A 19,081-nucleotide genomic window follows, 5' to 3' on the forward strand; every position below is an offset into this window, starting at 1 on the left:
CTCGTCATCTGATGTGCAATCTATCATTCGAGAAAACGAGTTACGTTTAAAGCTGCCGTTCTGTTAATCTGGCGATTTTAGAGCGGATGCACCAAACCCGGTCAGTCCATCGAGTAGGAGATCTTCCTCTTCCTCTCTTCCCCTCGGTGGCACCAACCATGACAAGTTTCTCCAGGTTGCCATCATCCCTTCTCGCCACGTTTCCAAAGAATTGCAGAACTCGACGCAGACATATCGTGGATAGGCGGTCTTTCACCAGAAGCTCCTTCACGATTGAGATGTTAGTGCGTTTAGCTCTCCAAGGGATCCTCAGCATCCTTCTCCAGCACCACATTTCAAAAGCCTCAATTTTCTTTCGTTCAGCTGCCTTTATCGTTCAGGTTTCGGCAGCATACAAACCTATTGAGAAAACAAGACTTCTGACAAGATGCATTTTTGTTGGGATCTGGATGCTTCTGTCCTTCCAAATGTTGATAAGCCGGATCATTGCGCTTTTGGCCTTTCCGATTCTTCTTCTTACTTCTCCATCGCATCCTCCACAGTTGTCAATTCTAGTGCCTAAATAAACAAAATTATCAACAATCTCTAGTCCATAGAGTGTATTTGTGTTCAAATTCCAACTATTTCCAATTATTTACAACTATTCCAACATCAAGTGGCCTTCGCATTATGTATTCGCCATCCTGGTATATATCTATGTTAAATTAAATATAAAATAAAAATGTCTCCCCTAATCCTAGCTGCTGCAAAGATCTGGATGCTTATTAAATCCAGATTGACAGTTTCTTGTTAAGCGTTGCCAATTTATCTAACTTAAATGTAGTGGCGGTTCCAATAAAATCAGCATTCCCTCCTTTTTTAGCAAATGCGAATGGTCTGAATTTTTGAATGATTGTAGCAAGGATACACATGCTTGCGGTTTGTAATTAATATCTGTGTATCTATAATACATTGCACTATGGCATGTATGTAAAATAAAATCAGAGAATGCTTAAATAAGTATTTTTTTATTATAAGATTGCACTGCCTATATATTATATTTTTTTTATTTTTTTTTATTTTTTTTTTATTTCATACCAGGAAGGCATTACAGGTAAACCCCAATGCGCCTTCCTGGCCAAATTACAAACAATACAGCATTTTTTTATTATATAAGTATCATAAGTTTTATTATATACGGCATTTTTTTATTATATAATTACGAGACACTGACTTAAACTCGACAATTAACGAGACATCTATGAATTGTACATACATTTTTATTGTAATATTTACATTAATCATACTCAAATAGTGGTGACATAGTGGGTAGGAAGGATTTTTAGCCAATTTTTAATCGGGAATCGTTTCAACAATGAAATCAGAGAAAATTGGCAAACTCTGATAGGAAACGATCAACCAGGAGTCACAAATCCTGGTCTGACCAGCAGCATTACAGATATACTCAGAAAAATTCTTTTCAATCGAGGTCAGCTCAAGGGATCGAACTCGGCGCCTCTCAGTGTTAAGCAGAAGCTTAACGACCGAGCCACGCTGCTGGCTATTATATGTAGTTGATCTATTCATGTATTCTCAATTGAAATGTATAATATTATTATAAGAAAAAAATTGAAATGCACTGAAGGCAAGCAATTTGCGCAAATACTACAATCCCAGAAGAATCGCTTTGAGTGACAACACTCAAATGGCAAAAATTTGAAATCCTATTCAACTTTATCCAACAAAAGAGTATAGAACAGTGCTTCTCAAGTGTAGCTATTATACAATTTGGATGTTCCCATGAAAAGTATAAGAGGAATTGACTATACTTCTGAATGAAAGGAGGCTGGGAATAATAATTAGTATGAAAAAAGATTGAGAGCTACGTAGGTAGAAGGACGAAAGAAGTGCTAGAATGGTACCCGAGAGAATTTATGTATACGGATGCAAGGAATCCCATGGGGGAGATGGTTGGACGAAATAAGAAAACTACATGTGTATGTGGGATGAGATGAATGAGAGTTGCCCAAAATAAAGACGAAAGGAAGTGTTTTGGAAAGGCCTTCATCCAGCAGTGGATGGCGAAAGGCCTTCTGCAACGTACATACATATGTACATACATACATGCTTTTAAATATGCGGCGGATGCTTTTTACATACCTCCTTTGCATTTCACATGGCTTTCGTGTTATTCATTCATAATTTTTAAGCATATCGAATAAGAGGAATATTTTGTTAGCGAAATTCTTTCAAAAGAAAATGAAAAGACCTTTAATTGTATATATGTATATATAGTATATAATAACCATTGCTATAGGACCACAGTAAAACTGATCAAAATCTCGTAACTTTTGAAAAGATTACTCGGCGCCACACTTTAACCAATTCGAGGACCGTTTTCAGATAAGAAAAATACCAAAACACAATAACGTCTAACGGAATTCGTATTGCACAAGCAGATAAATCATACGGAGGGCATAAAAAAAAACAAAAAAAAACAAATAAATAAAATCAATTGAACATTTCGCGTGTCCACTTGAGAGCGTTGTTTATTTTGCGTCCACTTATGAATATTTTAGCGAATCGATACTTCGTGTTTTTTTTCTTCTTCTTGGAGAGCTGGCAAAAAAGACGTCGCATTATGATTAATGATTCGTCGGCACCCTCCAGCTACCGAAGAGGTGTGCAAAAAAAATTTTTTTTATTAAAAAAAATGCAAAAAATGATTGGTGTGCAAGTGAGAGAGAGGGAGCGTCAAATGCACGTATGCTCGAACACTTGTTAGTTGGTGTTTTAAGCAAATAAACAATAGCAAGTGTCGAAGAAATTATAGCGATTAAATTCCGGCCTGAAGGCGAACGGTGTCCGTAATTATGTCGAATGTTTTGGTGGAAGAACGGCGTATGTAACATTTTCGGGTCGGTCACCTATAAAGTGTGATTGAAATATTGTAACGCCGCTTAGTTCACATAATATACATATATGTATGTGTAGATTTATGTACGTCTGTGCCCTTTTTTTTGTAAAAGATTAATGTTTGATTTCGAAAATACAAACTTCATTCAATTGAAATGTAATTTTAATCAAAAAACAAATAAAATAATGTAATATTGTATAAAAAGAATACTATTTCCGGTTCTCAAAAAAACTGTAAGATTTAAATAAAGAATACAAATTTAAATTTTCAGCTCGGTACGCTTAGTATAGTGAAAAAAATCGGTGCTAGTTTAGTATAAGGTCCACCTGCACATATTTACTTTAGTATGCGATCTACCTTCACGTTTTTACTTTAATATGCGGTCTCACTGTCTCAGTTCTCGTGTGTGACGCTGAGACTGAATAATACCGACCCTAACAACCTAATCTTAAATTAATAGGGCCAACCTTAACTTAACCTAACCTATCCTGACCCTTGGATTAATAGGTGTTGGCTGCTAAGATATTTTTTTTTAAGTTTTATAAAAGATAAGTTTTTTTTTTAAGTTTTATTTCATCAATACTTTCACAAAAAAAACAAACTTCCTGCTTACCAAATTTTTATTTACACGACATCAATACAAATATTGATTTAAATTTTTCTCAAGAAGTGCACATATATTTAAAGGGTCAAAAAAAAAATAAAAGAATAAAAAAATTAATAAGCACTCTTCTTTTCAAACAGAGTGGTTTGAAAGTTTGGAATAGTCATCCCAACAATGTAGTAAATTCTGAAAATCTTAATATTTTTAAAAACGAGCAAGATGTTAAATCATTTTTAAATAAGTAAACTTAAATAATTTTTGTAATTCTTCTGTTTTAATATCTTTTCTATATTTTTGTTTTCTTTTAGTTATTATGCTACCGTTCCAGATATTTTTATCTTTTGGTATTTCCTGCTATTTCGTACTTTTTTTATTTTATCTTATTATTTCTATGAATATTTTTGTTTTTATTTTATTATTTATATTAAGACAAACCCCGTGGGTCTATTGACTTTGCAACCTTCCCTATGTATTTTTAAATAAATAAATATAAACTGAACTAGAGTACTGCCACTTCCGGTTGATGGATCTTTACAATATTTATTATTTTACCTAATAATTAGCTAAAACTTACAGATATGAAATATTAGACTTATACGCTGAAAGCTTTCGGAGCAAAAATCAAGAAATCGGTAGAGTAAAAGTACTACTATATTTCCGGTTGAGGTAAAAAAGTTTAAAAAATATTAATGAATGTATTTTTTCATATATATTACAAATAAAAAGTTTACACCGTTACACAGTTTGGGAGATTATTTTATTCAAAAATATATTAAAGATGAGTAAACATCCACTTTCGGTCACTTAAAAATTAAATCGTAACAATAAAGTGATGAGATTAACGGTATTCGATTTAATTTCAAAATACACTCATTTCATAAAACAATGAACAGGGGATCAGTGATCGATTCTGAGTTAAAATCAGTCAAAATCTCTAGATCGAATTTCGCATGATTTCAAATATTCATGCTTTGTTACACATAAGGTATTAAAAATGAATAGGATATATTAAAATTACAATTAATAGTAGGTATCATATATATTTTTTGCGTTTATTTATGCCTTTCTGCTTTATAAGCCGCGTCTCAATTGACGACCCGACCCGAATCGATTATCACGAAAGGATCTGACTTTTTACCCGATTTTTTATCTTATTTTATATATATATACGTATTTTAAACGGCGTCAAATTGTCCGTGTGGGTTCGGTGTTGATTTTTGATCCTTATAAAATAGATGGGGTTCAATTATTTACACGCGAACCCCATCTACAGAATGCGCCGAGAGTGGAATTTTTTTTCGAACGAATTTTACATATAATAAATACTACACACATACCATAAATGATACTCGACGGACAACCAGTGGTCTCTTGAAAAAACATTGATGCATCCGATAGATAAACACGCGTGGAATGCGACGAGATAACACGTGTGATGATGTATCACTCGATTTTCGAATATAATTATGAATTAATCAGACCGACGCTTCCCAAACTGTGTTTTGAAATGGTTCGTGTCGATTCTGCAGTGATGTCATCTCACGTATAATATAATGATTGGGTTGTTATATGTATCTTGCGTAGTTGAACCGTGTGAAAATTTTCCGGCTACCTGTATTTTCTTTGGCATCATCCCTTTAATTTAGGGTTGTTTTTGTAATGGTGTTAAGTGTTTTGGATTGTGGGTTTATAAGCACCTGTTACCTGGTCTTAAAAGCCCTCAAACGAGGTAATATTGACCTTTAGTTTAGTTGGAATGTATAATATTATGAAATATATGTACATATGTACAATATGTAAAATGCGCCTGACTCAAACTGTATAATAAGTTAGAAATGACAAATGATGACCACCTTTATTGATAATATCAATATGATTATGAGCTTTTGAGATTAGATAAATAACTCGACTAATTGTAAATTTAACGAGATTAGATGTAAGAAATGCAATGAAATATGTATAAACTTGCCCTTTCCCAGAGCTGTGGAAATGCACTCGTCATTTCAGTCCTAATACAGAAATTTTCTTATTTAAAAGTATACATATGTATATATATATGTACATCTAACTTGAGCTCTCATATCACTTTGCAGATCAATGTTGGCATCAATTGGATTCACATTAAATGGATCACCCAATCCGAACATTATTTAAATTTATGCATATCGCCTTTGTACACAATGGCAGTTGGCAATTGGATGGATTGTTTCGATGATTTAACGTTCGAAGGTTCAAACTATTAGTAATATAACGGATCAATTAATTCAATTAAGTTGCATTATTTGTTGGATTGTTTTAATTCAACGGAAAACTGAACATGTATGAACAAACATTTTCAAGAATGCAGCCAAAAATGCTAGTATGGGAGTATTTTTTGGTTATAAGGAAGTTATTTCCAATTTTGCCTTTTCCTTAAAGATTTTCGGTGCTGGCACCGGGATTGAATATTTCCAGTACTGTAATTCTGGTTTTGAAGAAAATAATTCCGGGATTGGAAGCGCGAGATGTTACCGTATATGTGCTAAGGCGCAAGCACACTGAATTGTACGGCATGGACGTGCTAGTGCTAGTGGTTTCCGGTTGGGAAGGGCGTTTTTTCAGGCTATTGTTAATTCGTACGATCTTATTATTTCGATTAGTTTGTCCCAGATTTCTTCAAATATAGAAATCACCTTTTCGATCACTATCAAAGCTTTGTCAATACTATAAGGATAAAATAGCTAAACCATAGTTTTTAAGCTTAACACTATCTTCACCAGCGTTGATGACAACGATCCGTCGGCAAATTTCACTGATATACAAAATTAAACTTTTTGAATGTTACATGAACTTAAGAAGGTGTTTCTTGTAGAAATTTTCCTGCTGATTCCGAATCTGCTTTCAACACGTCAGGTATTTGATTAAAACATATAAAAAAATATATTAATTTAATAGAGTCTGTCCAAAAAAGTTTATAAAATTTGTTAAATTTAATTTTTTTTAAATATATTGCTATCATGACAGCAGAATTATCATTTATAAAGAAATTTATTTATTTAAATTGTACGATAGAAGAAGAATTAATGATATTTTATGTTTATTTGGTATTCTTAATGGCGCCATCGACTGCTCTGAATTGGTGAACTTTTTTTTAACGCTTATATCTCATAAACGAGAAGAATTCAATACAAATAATTGTCATATTTGAATTTAGTGGGTCAAATTTAGTAAATATTGATTATTTTATTACTAATTACTAAAGGTAGGTAATTATTTTTGGTGTTATACATAGCTGTTGTTTTTAACGATATGCTTCGATTTAATAAATTCTCCGTGATCAACTATAGCAATTCGACTTTTAATATCATTTGAACGAACATAAACTTGGGCATTTTGTACCGTTCATAAGTTTTGGTTATGATTTTCTCTGTGGTCAATTTATGCAATTGAAATAACTATCTCCATTTTGAGATTGAAGTATCTGTAATTTTCATTTCGTAATTTTGATAGTTATTATTGGTGAATTGGTGAGCTTAATCAGATTCTATGTACCGGGCAGATCAATTAGATGTAACCATCTTCTTGATATGCCCAGGTTTACCACCAATTATTCATAGAATTCAGCCATATCAAGATTTCATAGACTGGGTAATGACCTGTTTATCTTTGATTTATTTAATGTCAGTAGATGTAAGCTAAAATGTTATTTATCCAAACATTTTTTCAATAAAGGCGTTCGAATCTATTGTAGGTACATAATATAACGTAACTTTTAACTGTGCTATTGGTAATTTATTATCCCACTAGTAATTTTAAAGAGCCGCTACTGAACTATATTGTATCATATTTCTAAATTGGGCGCCAATTTGAAATCTTTATGTCAAGCCAAATACAAAATATTAAGTTATAAAGTTTATAATTTATATTACAAGTAAAAAAAATTCGGGTGTGACCAACCCATGACTTTATCTATGTATTTGAGGAATATAAGGAAGTCATAAAACAAAATTCTATATTGAACCGTACAAACACACAAATACCGGCAGCATTGTGAAATACTAATAGCTAAGACAGCATTTTCGATACAAATTGAGCGCAAATGTATGGAAACTTGCACAAGATAACAGTTTTACTTCCGGTATTATATATAGTATTATACACAATAAATATCAAAAAGATTAAAATAATTTAAAAGATTCCGAGTTCGAATCAGTCAAAATCTCGATCAGTCACGATCACAAAACTTCATCTATTGTTACTACGTACATACAATTAGCTTGATACGTTAATCGGTTTGGGATTTAATTGAATTCAAAAACTTAAAAAAAGAGGACAACTATAAGGGGAGGTACCATTTTCGGTCAATTTAAAAATTTGAAAAAAATTTACATCGTATCGATTCGTATTTTTGAAACCGATACTAAGTTTCAGTTCAATAAGATTAATGGTGTTTTTTAATTTGTTCCATAATTTTTTTGAAATAACTTTTTTAAAAACTTCTCTTATTTTTCAACCTATTTGTACCATATGCATGTACATACATTATTATACATATTTTGAATTCATCCTCATTGCGTAATTGATCTGCCGTATTTTTTCAACTTTTGAACGTCAGTGCCACTTCAACCTATTTGCCTAATTAAATTCTCTTACCTATTAAAATTCTCTTATTCTTATTTTTCAATGTGTAAACAATAAAACAAAATTATATGATTAAAACCAATAAAATTTATAACTTTTTGGCTGTCACCATTAAGAGGGCTGGACACCAGCGCCTTGTCCATACAAACGTATTACACTTCTCCCGTCCTCAATTATGGCACTAGAGAAATTATTTTTTAATATGCTATGGGATGCATCTATCGTTTTATTTTTTTGATTAGTTATTTTTTATAGGAGCTAGGAGCCGCCAAACATCTATAAAATCGCCTCTTTTTTACACCCACGAAAAGAGTCCAGCGTGCTTATTTAACGGTTGATTTAAAAAAAAATACGATGATAGATGCACAGAAAATATTTTTCTCATATCGATGGTGAATTTTTTTTAAAAATCGGTCCAGTTTTGGAGGAGAAAATAGTAGAATACGAAACCTCGATTTTGTCAATTTAAAATACGTATTATCTGGTCGAAGCGAAACTGTCGCATTCACTCAATATATATATATATATATATATATATATATATATATATATATATATATATATATATACATATATATATATATATATATATATATATATATATATATATATATATATATATATATATAAATTGTCGCATTCACTCAATATATATATATATATATATATATATATATATATATATATATATATATATATATATATATATATATATATATATATAAATTGTCGCATTCACTCAATATATATATATATATATATATATATATATATATATATATATATATATATATATACATATATATATATATATATATATATATATATATATATATATATATATATATATATATATGTATATTTATATATATTGTCGCATTCACTCAATATATATGTATATCGAAGAAAGGAACGGCAACAAAATTAAGATTTCAGGTGTACAGCCCTCTTAACAGGTGGGAAGTTTCTAAGGAAAATTCGCCATCGGTTACTTTAAACAGATTGTGCACTGCTTGTTGGTCGTCCAGATGAAACGATTAATGCACTTCGATATATAGTTACATATACCGATACGTAAATTATTAATTTCGAAAGTTATTTAGCTAATATTTTTTATTTTATTTATTTTATTTTTATTTTATTAATTGAAAAATCAACAGACACGATGTACATAGATATGTATAAAAAAACAAATAGTAAATAAATAATATATGTAACATCCGAGTCCAATAATAGATTTTTACAAAAATGAAAAAGATAAATGTAAGGAAAACAAATTAAAAAGTAAAGAATAAAGGCATGACAAAATATGTAGAACATTGCATAATTAAACTAAAGTATTAAAATATTTGGAAAAGGTTATAAAATAGAATATAAGAAGAAATTGAAATTTACAAATATAAAACAAATGAAAAAGGTAAATACAAAATAAACAAATGAAAAGGAAAATAATGAAAGCTATAATATGATTAAATAGCACATTACATAACTAAACTAAAGTATAAAAATATTGGAAATATTTATATAATATGAATATATGGGGGGGGGGGCACTAGGAATTCACGCCACGCCACTGATTGTTACTACGTACGTACAAAGTGTCAAGTCGAAAGTAAAAAAATCGCGCGATGGTCAATCGAATACACATGTAACATTCGCGATAATTCACGTAGGTAAGTATAAGTGCAGTGATTTGTGACCGTGAAAAGTGTCGCGAGCGCAGGGGGTGGATGCGACGGAGAGCAACACTCAGCCAGAAAAACAAGAGGAGGGGTAAAGGAGGAGAGAGACACAGAGCCAGAGTGAGGGAGAGAGATGCGCAGAGAGTGAGTGAGTGGGGGTACGAAGCTCGCGCGCCACCAGTCGTGTACCGGGCCTCGCGCGACCTCCACGCGTGCCAAAACCCGCTCCCGAAGTGTCGCGTATCGTGAATCGTGTGTCGTGTGTCGCGATACTTGCGATTGCAACTCGCCCTTCCAACCAAACCTTCCGCACTCACAGACACGCACGCACGCACGCACGCAGTCTCAAACGATGCCTACTCAGTACCAGTGATTCCGTTCCATCCGTATTTTGTATTTATGGTGTGACTTTAGAGCCATGGGGGTCGTTGTTGTCGGACTGCGGTGGTGCTGGCTGTCGGCTCTGGTGCTGTGCGTTTCCGGGGATGGTTACTCGCGCACGTTCGCCGCACAGCCACCGGACCCTTGCTACGACGAGGACAGACCCAGAAGATGCATCCCTGACTTTGTGAATGCAGCTTTCAACGCGCCGGTGGTTGCTTCCACCACTTGCGGAAAGCATTCCCCGGCCAAGTACTGCGACCCACCTTCCACTTCCAGACCTTCCGGCTGCTACACTTGCGACGACACCCAACCCAAGCGCAGATTCCCAGCCTCCCACTTGACCGATCTGAACAATCCGAACAACGTCACCTGTTGGAGGTCCGAGCCTCTCCCTCCTCCCCTGTCTCCGGACTCTCCTCCAGACAACGTCACTCTGACTCTATCCTTAGGAAAGAAGTACGAGTTGACTTACGTGAGCTTGCAGTTTTGTCCGCGCGCTGCCAAACCGGATTCCATAGCGATTTACAAGAGCGTCGACTACGGGAAGACATGGCAGCCGTTCCAATTCTATTCCAGCCAATGCAGACGCGTCTACGGAAGACCCAACAGAGCGACGATAACCAAAGCCAACGAGCAGGAGGCCCGTTGCTCGGACTCGCACAGGTACACCGGCTTGGAAGGCGCTGGCTCGTCTGGAAGGGTCGCCTTCAGCACTCTGGAAGGAAGACCCAGCGCTCCAGACTTCGACAACTCGCCCGTGCTTCAGGACTGGGTCACCGCCACCGATGTCAAAGTCGTGTTTAACAGGTTGCACATGCCAGCCGAGCCCGGAGACGAGGACGACGATGACGAGGATGACGGCGGTGGCTCCAGGGAAGAGTCTGCCGTTTCTGCTTACTCTCTGAACACTCTGGAGGCCATGACCACCGTGTCTACGACTACGATGTCCCATCACTACGCCGTGTCCGATTTCGCGGTGGGTGGCAGGTGCAAGTGCAACGGGCATGCAAGTCGGTGCTCGCAGGGCAAGGAAGGGCTGGTGTGCGAGTGCAGGCACAATACTGCTGGAAGAGACTGCGAGAGGTGCAAACCCTTCCATTTCGACAGGCCGTGGGGTAGAGCTACTGCCAGGGATGCTAACGAGTGTAAAGGTGAGATTTATTCAAATACTATTTCAATGTAAAATTTTGCCCATTCGACTCACTACAGTGAAAAAAGTTTTTTTCAACTTTATTTCTCATACATTTATGTATGTATACACTAGTAATAGTGCACTTGTTAAAAAAGTAAGCGCCGTTTAATAACAGCGTATTGTCGTTGTAACGTCTGTACAAACAATTAGTGTGACGAAATAGGCGTTTTATAGTGAGAAAATTTTACTTGTGATAATAATGTGACTGATTTGAACCCAGTATCGATTTTTTTGAGTATTTTTCATTGAATATAAATCTTGTATTAATTTTTCATCTCAAAGTATGATAGATTTCTTCGTTGTATTTAATATTCGACGTATTCGACGACGTATAAATATGTTTTTAAATTCAATATATTACATACACCTACATATATGTACTAGGTGTTCCAAATCCGAATATTTGAATACTTTTTATACGAACTTATTTTTTTTATTTTCAATCTACAGCACATTTAGATCTATTTGATGTTACAGATTATGATTCTCTTAAAATTTTAATAATATATTGACCGTCAAACTACAAATATAAATAATTAGAAGCTACTATTCGATATTCGAATATTTGGAACCCCTACATGTACACTTACATATGTATGTGGCTGATTGCAGCCGTGACTATTATTTTATTATTATTATTAAATTTTGATTTTAAAAAAATTACATTATATACATATGAATAAATATATGTATTTTTTAAGTTTTGATATTTATTACACTCATAATTCATACTATTTCTTGTATGAATTTTAAAAGTAATTAATACGATTAAAATTTTAATTACGTTTTTAGTTTTTGTCTAAACGTAAAATAATAAAAAATACTGGTTTAAATATTTATACTTTTTCACTACACGGTCAATCACTAGTACGATAAGGTAATAAAAACCTCATTGTTAAATATTTTTCTATTAAATAAAGCAATTTAAACACCAACATATGTATGTTCAGCTATCCACGATTTGATTTTACATAATTTAAAAATAAATTTCATATCGCTATTTAGACGCAATTTATACGAATATGATTAAAATTTCATACACCGTACGCCGCCTAGGAATAAGCATAATTTAGTTTAAATTGAATTTCAACATGTTTCTGAATAAATTAATAATTTGATCAAAGAGGATACAAATTTGATAATATGGATATGATGGCGTCAAATTTTAATGGAAATGATGTAACTTTTGTAATAGGATGATACAAATAAATAAAATTCACGCATTTGTTTTTATCAATTATAAAGCAAATCTATATAAATTGAATATCATTATTGATGTACTTAACTGCGGTGTAATCTTGAAGTAACTTTTGATTTGACACTTTTTACTTTATCTATGTATGTAGGTAGTAGCAATAGATGAAGTTTTGTGAACTTGCGAAAATTCGAATTCAGAATCGATCGCTGATCACGTTTTCGTGATCTAGAAAAAATGTGTTTGTGTTAGTACATATGTACATACGTATGTGTGTCTGTACATTTTGGATTTCAAATATCTTTCAGACTGAATTTTTTTTACATGTAATAGTATACATTTTATTCGCTAATATTTTTACCTCAACCGGAAGCGGAGAATCGAGGTTTTTTTTAATGTTTTTCTCGGAAACTTTTCGGCGTTTTGAACTGAAATTTCATATCTAGAAGCTTAAACTTAACACCGAGATATATATAAAATTTAGTGAAAACTGGACAACCGGAAGTAGAACTTTTATCTACTTTGGAGCTCAATATTTATAGAAAATGAACGATTTTTTAGTTGCATGAAGAAGGTGAAAACATACCTAAGAAATATGTAGGTGTGGTGATGACTAGAGGTAGGATAGTCACAGTGCTATCCATTGTTCCATTGTTGTAAATCCTTTGTAAAAAAGGTTCGGCAAACTTTAACAATGCATTTACAACCTTTGAACAATACGCGGCACCTTCTGGGTCCGGTGACTAGTGATGACTCACTGAGTCGTGATGAATCACTGATGAGCGTCTGAGCGTTTTACTGGTTATTGGGTGTCAACAAGAGGATACCAAAAATATTGATATTGAGAAAGTAATTGATAAGTTCGCTAGTATAAAACGAAGCTGTTGTCCTTTAGTTAAATAGTCGTATTTTATTTAGTTTTGTATATTGTTGAATATTTGTTTATTATTGTAGTGATTAATAAGAATTTAATGAACTTGTATTTGTTTATTATTATAGTGATTTATAATGAATTTAAAATACATATGTTTCTGATTGTTTTTTATTCTGTGTTTATAATTTTGATTTTGATTTTTAAATGCTTTTTATTATTACGAAATTATGTATGTTCACAATACATCTTATATCTATTTTAATGGCTACTGATCTACTGATCATTTTCTATTTTACAATTTTATTTTAATTTTGTTAGTAATCGTAGTATTATATTATTCTAATGTTAATGTACAGCATAATAAAGAAAAGAGCTCAAAAACCTATTTACAATTCTTCATATCCGGTATGAATGAATGTGTATGCATGATTCAGTATCGAATTGTTTTTTATACTTCTTATATTCCTCAAATGCATAGATAAAGTCCTGAGTTGGTCACATTCGAATTTATTTATGCAAGGATTTGCGAAATATCAACCCTTTCCTCAATTTGACCTAAACATGACAACAAAAAAAGACTGAAGATAGGAACACTGTGTCTCAGATCTGCATACAGTGAGTCGCTATTGATGAGTAATTCAATATTAATTAATAAAAATAAGTCTATTGACTTCACAGCCCTGATTACGACATTATATAAATCGGCGATCGAATCGCAATAGGACCGATTTTAACGAACCAGTTATGTTTGTGTGTCCGAAATTAGAACGCGGCAGGCGAAGCGTTAAACTGTCATGTCACACAATAAATTCGAAAATAACCCTTACGTTGTTTTAGACCGAGTTATTATTAATCAGTCAATCAAAACTGTCCGAGGTTGCATTGTGTTCGTACCGTGGTACATACATACATGGGAGAATCGGGCTCTTCGTTTTTCTTCGACGTTAACGATCCGATCCGTTGTCGGGTTCAATTAACGACTCGGCGCAGAAAGGACGCAACAACCATGCAAAATTATGTGCAATAAAAAAAAACCGCGGTTTAATTAACGAGAGGCGGTCGGCGAGTGCAAAGGGTTGCTTTTTTAACGCGACGGTTACACCTGGCGTAATTAAATTTTAGATCGTATGAAAGAAAACTATGTGGACGGTGTTTAGATTGAATATTATTATTCGGTTCCCGGAAAGGTTTCTCGAAAGCGGTACCCACATGGGAAAATTTGGCTATTGTCGCAACCCACTATGGACAACTCGCCACTGCGATACCCACTGACTCTCGTATGCGCAGGTAGCAAATTTGACTGAAATACTATTGTCCCAATCGCCCATCCCCACCTATCGCCATATACACAGCATTGAAAGTTCAACTGAAATACTTTTCGCACTCGCCGAAATTTTTCCCTAAGGCCTATATATATGAACACGTGAATTTTTGTTTGTTTTCTCGTCACTAGTTTGTGTGGTTTATAGATAGCCGAGTATTTTTATGGTAGGATACTATAATACTAACATATGTACTTACTACTTTTTTATATTTTTTATTCGATTTTTTTAGTTGACTGGAAATGGTACCTCCCCTTATAGGTGTCCTCTTTTTTTTAAGTTTTTTTCTTCGGTCACATGGCAAAACGCCGATCGGCATTGGTCAGCATTCAAAAAAATAAAAATAAAATAATTGCAAGTTAGACTGACATAAGAAGGTATAACGAATTTGATGGTCCTAAATTGAAAACTGTAGATTTGCATAGTGGACAAACAAGCAAGCAAACATTCATATTTCTGTCATGTATATATAAGACGAGGGTTATTTATATCTTTTATAAAATAAAATATGTATGTACATATGTTATATAAAAAAAAATGATATGTCAGAATGCCTAAAATAGGAAATGTGTAATTTCGCATTTTTGGTCAACAAATCACAACGTAATTACACCCGAGTTCCATATTTATTTTATTACAACAAATTACAGGATAGCCCGTTGGATAATAAATCATGAACATCATCAGTCACGTCATCGTCAATGAAACGCTCACTTCAGTTGCCGACGCGCCAGAAATAAAACGAAATTAAAAATAAAAAGTCGAAAATTAATTACGAAAGAGAAAGAAAGAGTCCTAACACTTTTTTTTCACTCCATAACTACTAACAAGTTTACGCAATATAATTAACTAGAAGCGTGTGCCAAAATAAACACGTCTAATATAAAGATGGAGACGAGTGTAATAAAAACTGAACATGAAAACATATACACATGCACGTAATCAATATGATTGACAGATAGTGTCTTTGAAGGTAATAGCTTTGGTTATTACATTGAACATAAATATAATATTAGTAGAACCAATCTTGATGGTCATAAATTGCATGTACGTATGTTTGTATGTATATGTATGTACGTACTCACAGCTCGTGCAGATTCTCATTAAAGAATCTCACATATTTATAGGTATAATAACTAGCCAGGCAAAGCCGGGCATTTCCCAGCGTATCGATCCGAATTTCGCGGTTCTATATTGAAAACTTTAGTATGAGAGCCCTACGTTTTTGTATGAGAGCCCTACGATCTCGGACTCCGAGCACTTTAACAGCATGTCAATAGTCGAACCGATCTAGCGTCGTTTCGTCTACATATTTAATTTATTGGTTATTTTTCAATAATTGATAAATATTATTTTGAGTTATTATTATGAAATTATTATTTTTATTAATATAATATTAAATTTTACATGCATTCATCCTCCCACTCGACCCGCGATGGCCAATTACATTTCGTTTCAGTTTTGTATTTGAATTTTGGTCAAGAAATACAACATTGTTCCTGCGTGTTGCGGTCGATAGAGTTTGACTTTTATTTTTGCTAGTTTTGAGTTCGTGTTTCGCATTTCCAAGTATTTACATTAATAAAATTTTAATATAAAATATGTAAGTTGTTGATATTGTTAATTTATTTATGGAATACGTATATATTTTATATTGATGGAAATTTATATTTTTTAGACGATGAAAGTAATTGTCAATGTCATGTTATGGACAGCAAAACTTACAGTAATATTATTAAAGAATGGACATTGAATTATATTGTAATACTATTAAATAGTTAAAAAAGAATTAATTAAAAACAATAAAGAAGTTATTTTACGTCCTTACAATGTTACAATACATTGCACGAATGGGACAGCATGCTCGGTTCTTGTAAGTCTCACGCTACATTGGATTGAATATATATATATATATATATATATATATATATATATATATATATATATATATATATATATATATATAATTTATGTTATACCAGAGATCGTCGCTCAGCGTGCAAAATGGGTTCACTATTGTCAATTTCTATTGTTGACCTTTTTTTTGCTCTCTAGCTTTGTAGGTTGACAATAGGCAAACCCCCTTTCCTGGAAAATAGCTCTGTCGCGCCGAAGCTTAGTTATGACTAGTCGCCGGACCCAGAAGGTGCCGCGTATTGTTCAAAGGTTGTAAATGCATTGTTAAAGGTTTGCCGAACCTTTCTTACAAAGGATTTACAACAACGGAACAATGGATAGCACTGTGACTATCCGGTGTCTAGTTATATCTATAGTTGGTTACCATCAACGGCCAAGTTTTCTTATTTTAATTAAATAAATAAATAAATATTGTTATTATAACAAGATATAATATGTACATAGATAGATAGACCTTCAAAACGGTTTTAATAATATAAGTTTATATATGTAATTACTAGTTTTATCAACGGTTGGTTTTGTAAATGAATTAATAATTAACCAAGGTGTCAAAATTATATCATGTGGTTTAATTTGTAGGAGTCAATATATGTATATATGTGTAGGATCTGGTTATCATAGGCGGTACAGTAAAATGAGACTCATAGGGCGGCTAAAAACATTGTTTATTACTCGGAGAGCCACAACAAGCTCTCGGTCACATGTCACCAACATCATCATTCATGCCAACCAAATCATTCGTACATGCATTCTTACAATAGTCTGATTCTCCGACGAAAGGATCTATCATGTCTGCATTCGTTGGGGGTGGTGGCCTAATGTTGAGGAGTTTTTGGGTCGTATTTATTGAGCTTTAAAGCGGGCTTAGTACATGCATTCGTCTAGGTTAGAAAACTTAATCTCACATATGCATATTTGTATGTATGTATGTACGGTTCGGTGATTACTGGTCACAAATTACTCGTCACAAAGTCACTAAAATCTCTATAACGGAACATCTGGCAGCCGAAAAGTCCATCATACTAACGAGAACTTGAGTGCCAAATATTGTGTATTCGCGATTTTCATGGCAAAAAATGTCTTTGTGACCACCCCAATGTGACGAATAGTCCAATTACCGTATGTACATATATAAAAATATCTGAATTTGATATTTTAAACAAACTGACAAAACAATACGATCTAAATCGAAGAAAGAACAGTCGTTCTGAGTTGTCAATAATTGGACGTGTTTTGGAAGGGCTTGGAATTCAGGATCGGTGGACTTTCATATACAAATCTGAGCAAGTTACTTATCCATAATTTTATTGTTCTTTTCTAGCAATTTTATGAATAAAATTAAATCTCCTTTGCTTATTTCATGAACAAGTCAACAATTCCTGTATATATCACGGCAGATATTTTTGACTGCTTCATGAAAAAAGCAACGAAAAGCATTTGTTCAATTATTTTATAAAAAAAATGTAAATTTTCCACTTTAATAATGTGCATTTAAAATTTTGTAAATATTTATATGTAATCAAATTATGATCACATTATAATCGCCCGTTTCTTCGCCGCGCTCAATTGATTGTTGTGACGCCGGCTATCGAGAGTTTCGACAGTGGCGTGCCGCTTGCGAGGCTCGAGGCGCGACCGCCGGGGGCGACGCACGAAAGAGGGCGGTAGGGGGTGGGCGCCCCGCCCTAATTAATTATCCGGTTTTGATGTAGAAACCCCACCCCCTTACCGGTATTTTTAATGCGTTCCGGCACGGGCCGCTAATGGCCGCCGCCGACCGCCGCGTGATTAACGACCGTCTTTGCTCCGCTCCGTGTCAATTCTGGCTCGTCCTGGACTCGTCCTCGTCGTCATCATCATCATCATTGTCAGCTGCGCGCGAGGGGGTGTGGGGGTGCGGTCGACTAATTAATGGCCGTCACTAAACGCATCGCTAAATGGCTCACCTGCCGCGTACGGAAATGAGCGTTTTGACAAATGATCTGTCCAAAATTCAATATGAACTCAATTTTACGAAAATGCACCAACATGCATCGCCGAAATTATAACATTTCAATTGAAAATACTCCGACATTGATTTCGCGTATAAATAACATCTATTATTTTTACTTAATATATAAATACATACATACATACTATATATGTAATTAAATATTGCAACACTAACTAGGAGTGACTCAACAAAAACAAACAATGTTAAGTTTTTTTTATATAACTGAATTGAAATTGAAAACTGTAGATTTGGATAGTGCATAAACAAATATCTTTGCATAGTAGATTAACAACAATCAAATAAGTAAAGTTAAACATGATCACTAATAATGAGAAGAATGACCTTGGTGTGTAAATTTAACATGCTCATTAATTCCAATATCAAGATTTCTAGGATATTCAT

General features: G+C 33.7%; 1 protein-coding gene across 1 annotated transcript in view; it reads left to right on the plus strand.

The window, feature by feature from the left end:
- The first annotated feature begins 10,154 nt into the window (after positions 1-10,154).
- Positions 10,155-19,081, plus strand: part of NetA (Netrin-A) — a 258,589-nt gene continuing 249,662 nt past the window's right edge. The window contains exons 1-3 of the mRNA XM_077431817.1: positions 10,155-10,171; positions 10,217-11,060; positions 11,139-11,337. Coding sequence (XP_077287943.1) covers positions 10,155-10,171; positions 10,217-11,060; positions 11,139-11,337 — 1,060 coding nt within the window. The remainder of the gene's footprint in view (positions 10,172-10,216; positions 11,061-11,138; positions 11,338-19,081) is intronic.

The sequence above is a fragment of the Arctopsyche grandis genome, chromosome 6, assembly GCF_051622035.1.
Source record: "Arctopsyche grandis isolate Sample6627 chromosome 6, ASM5162203v2, whole genome shotgun sequence".
NCBI lineage: Eukaryota > Metazoa > Arthropoda > Insecta > Trichoptera > Hydropsychidae > Arctopsyche > Arctopsyche grandis.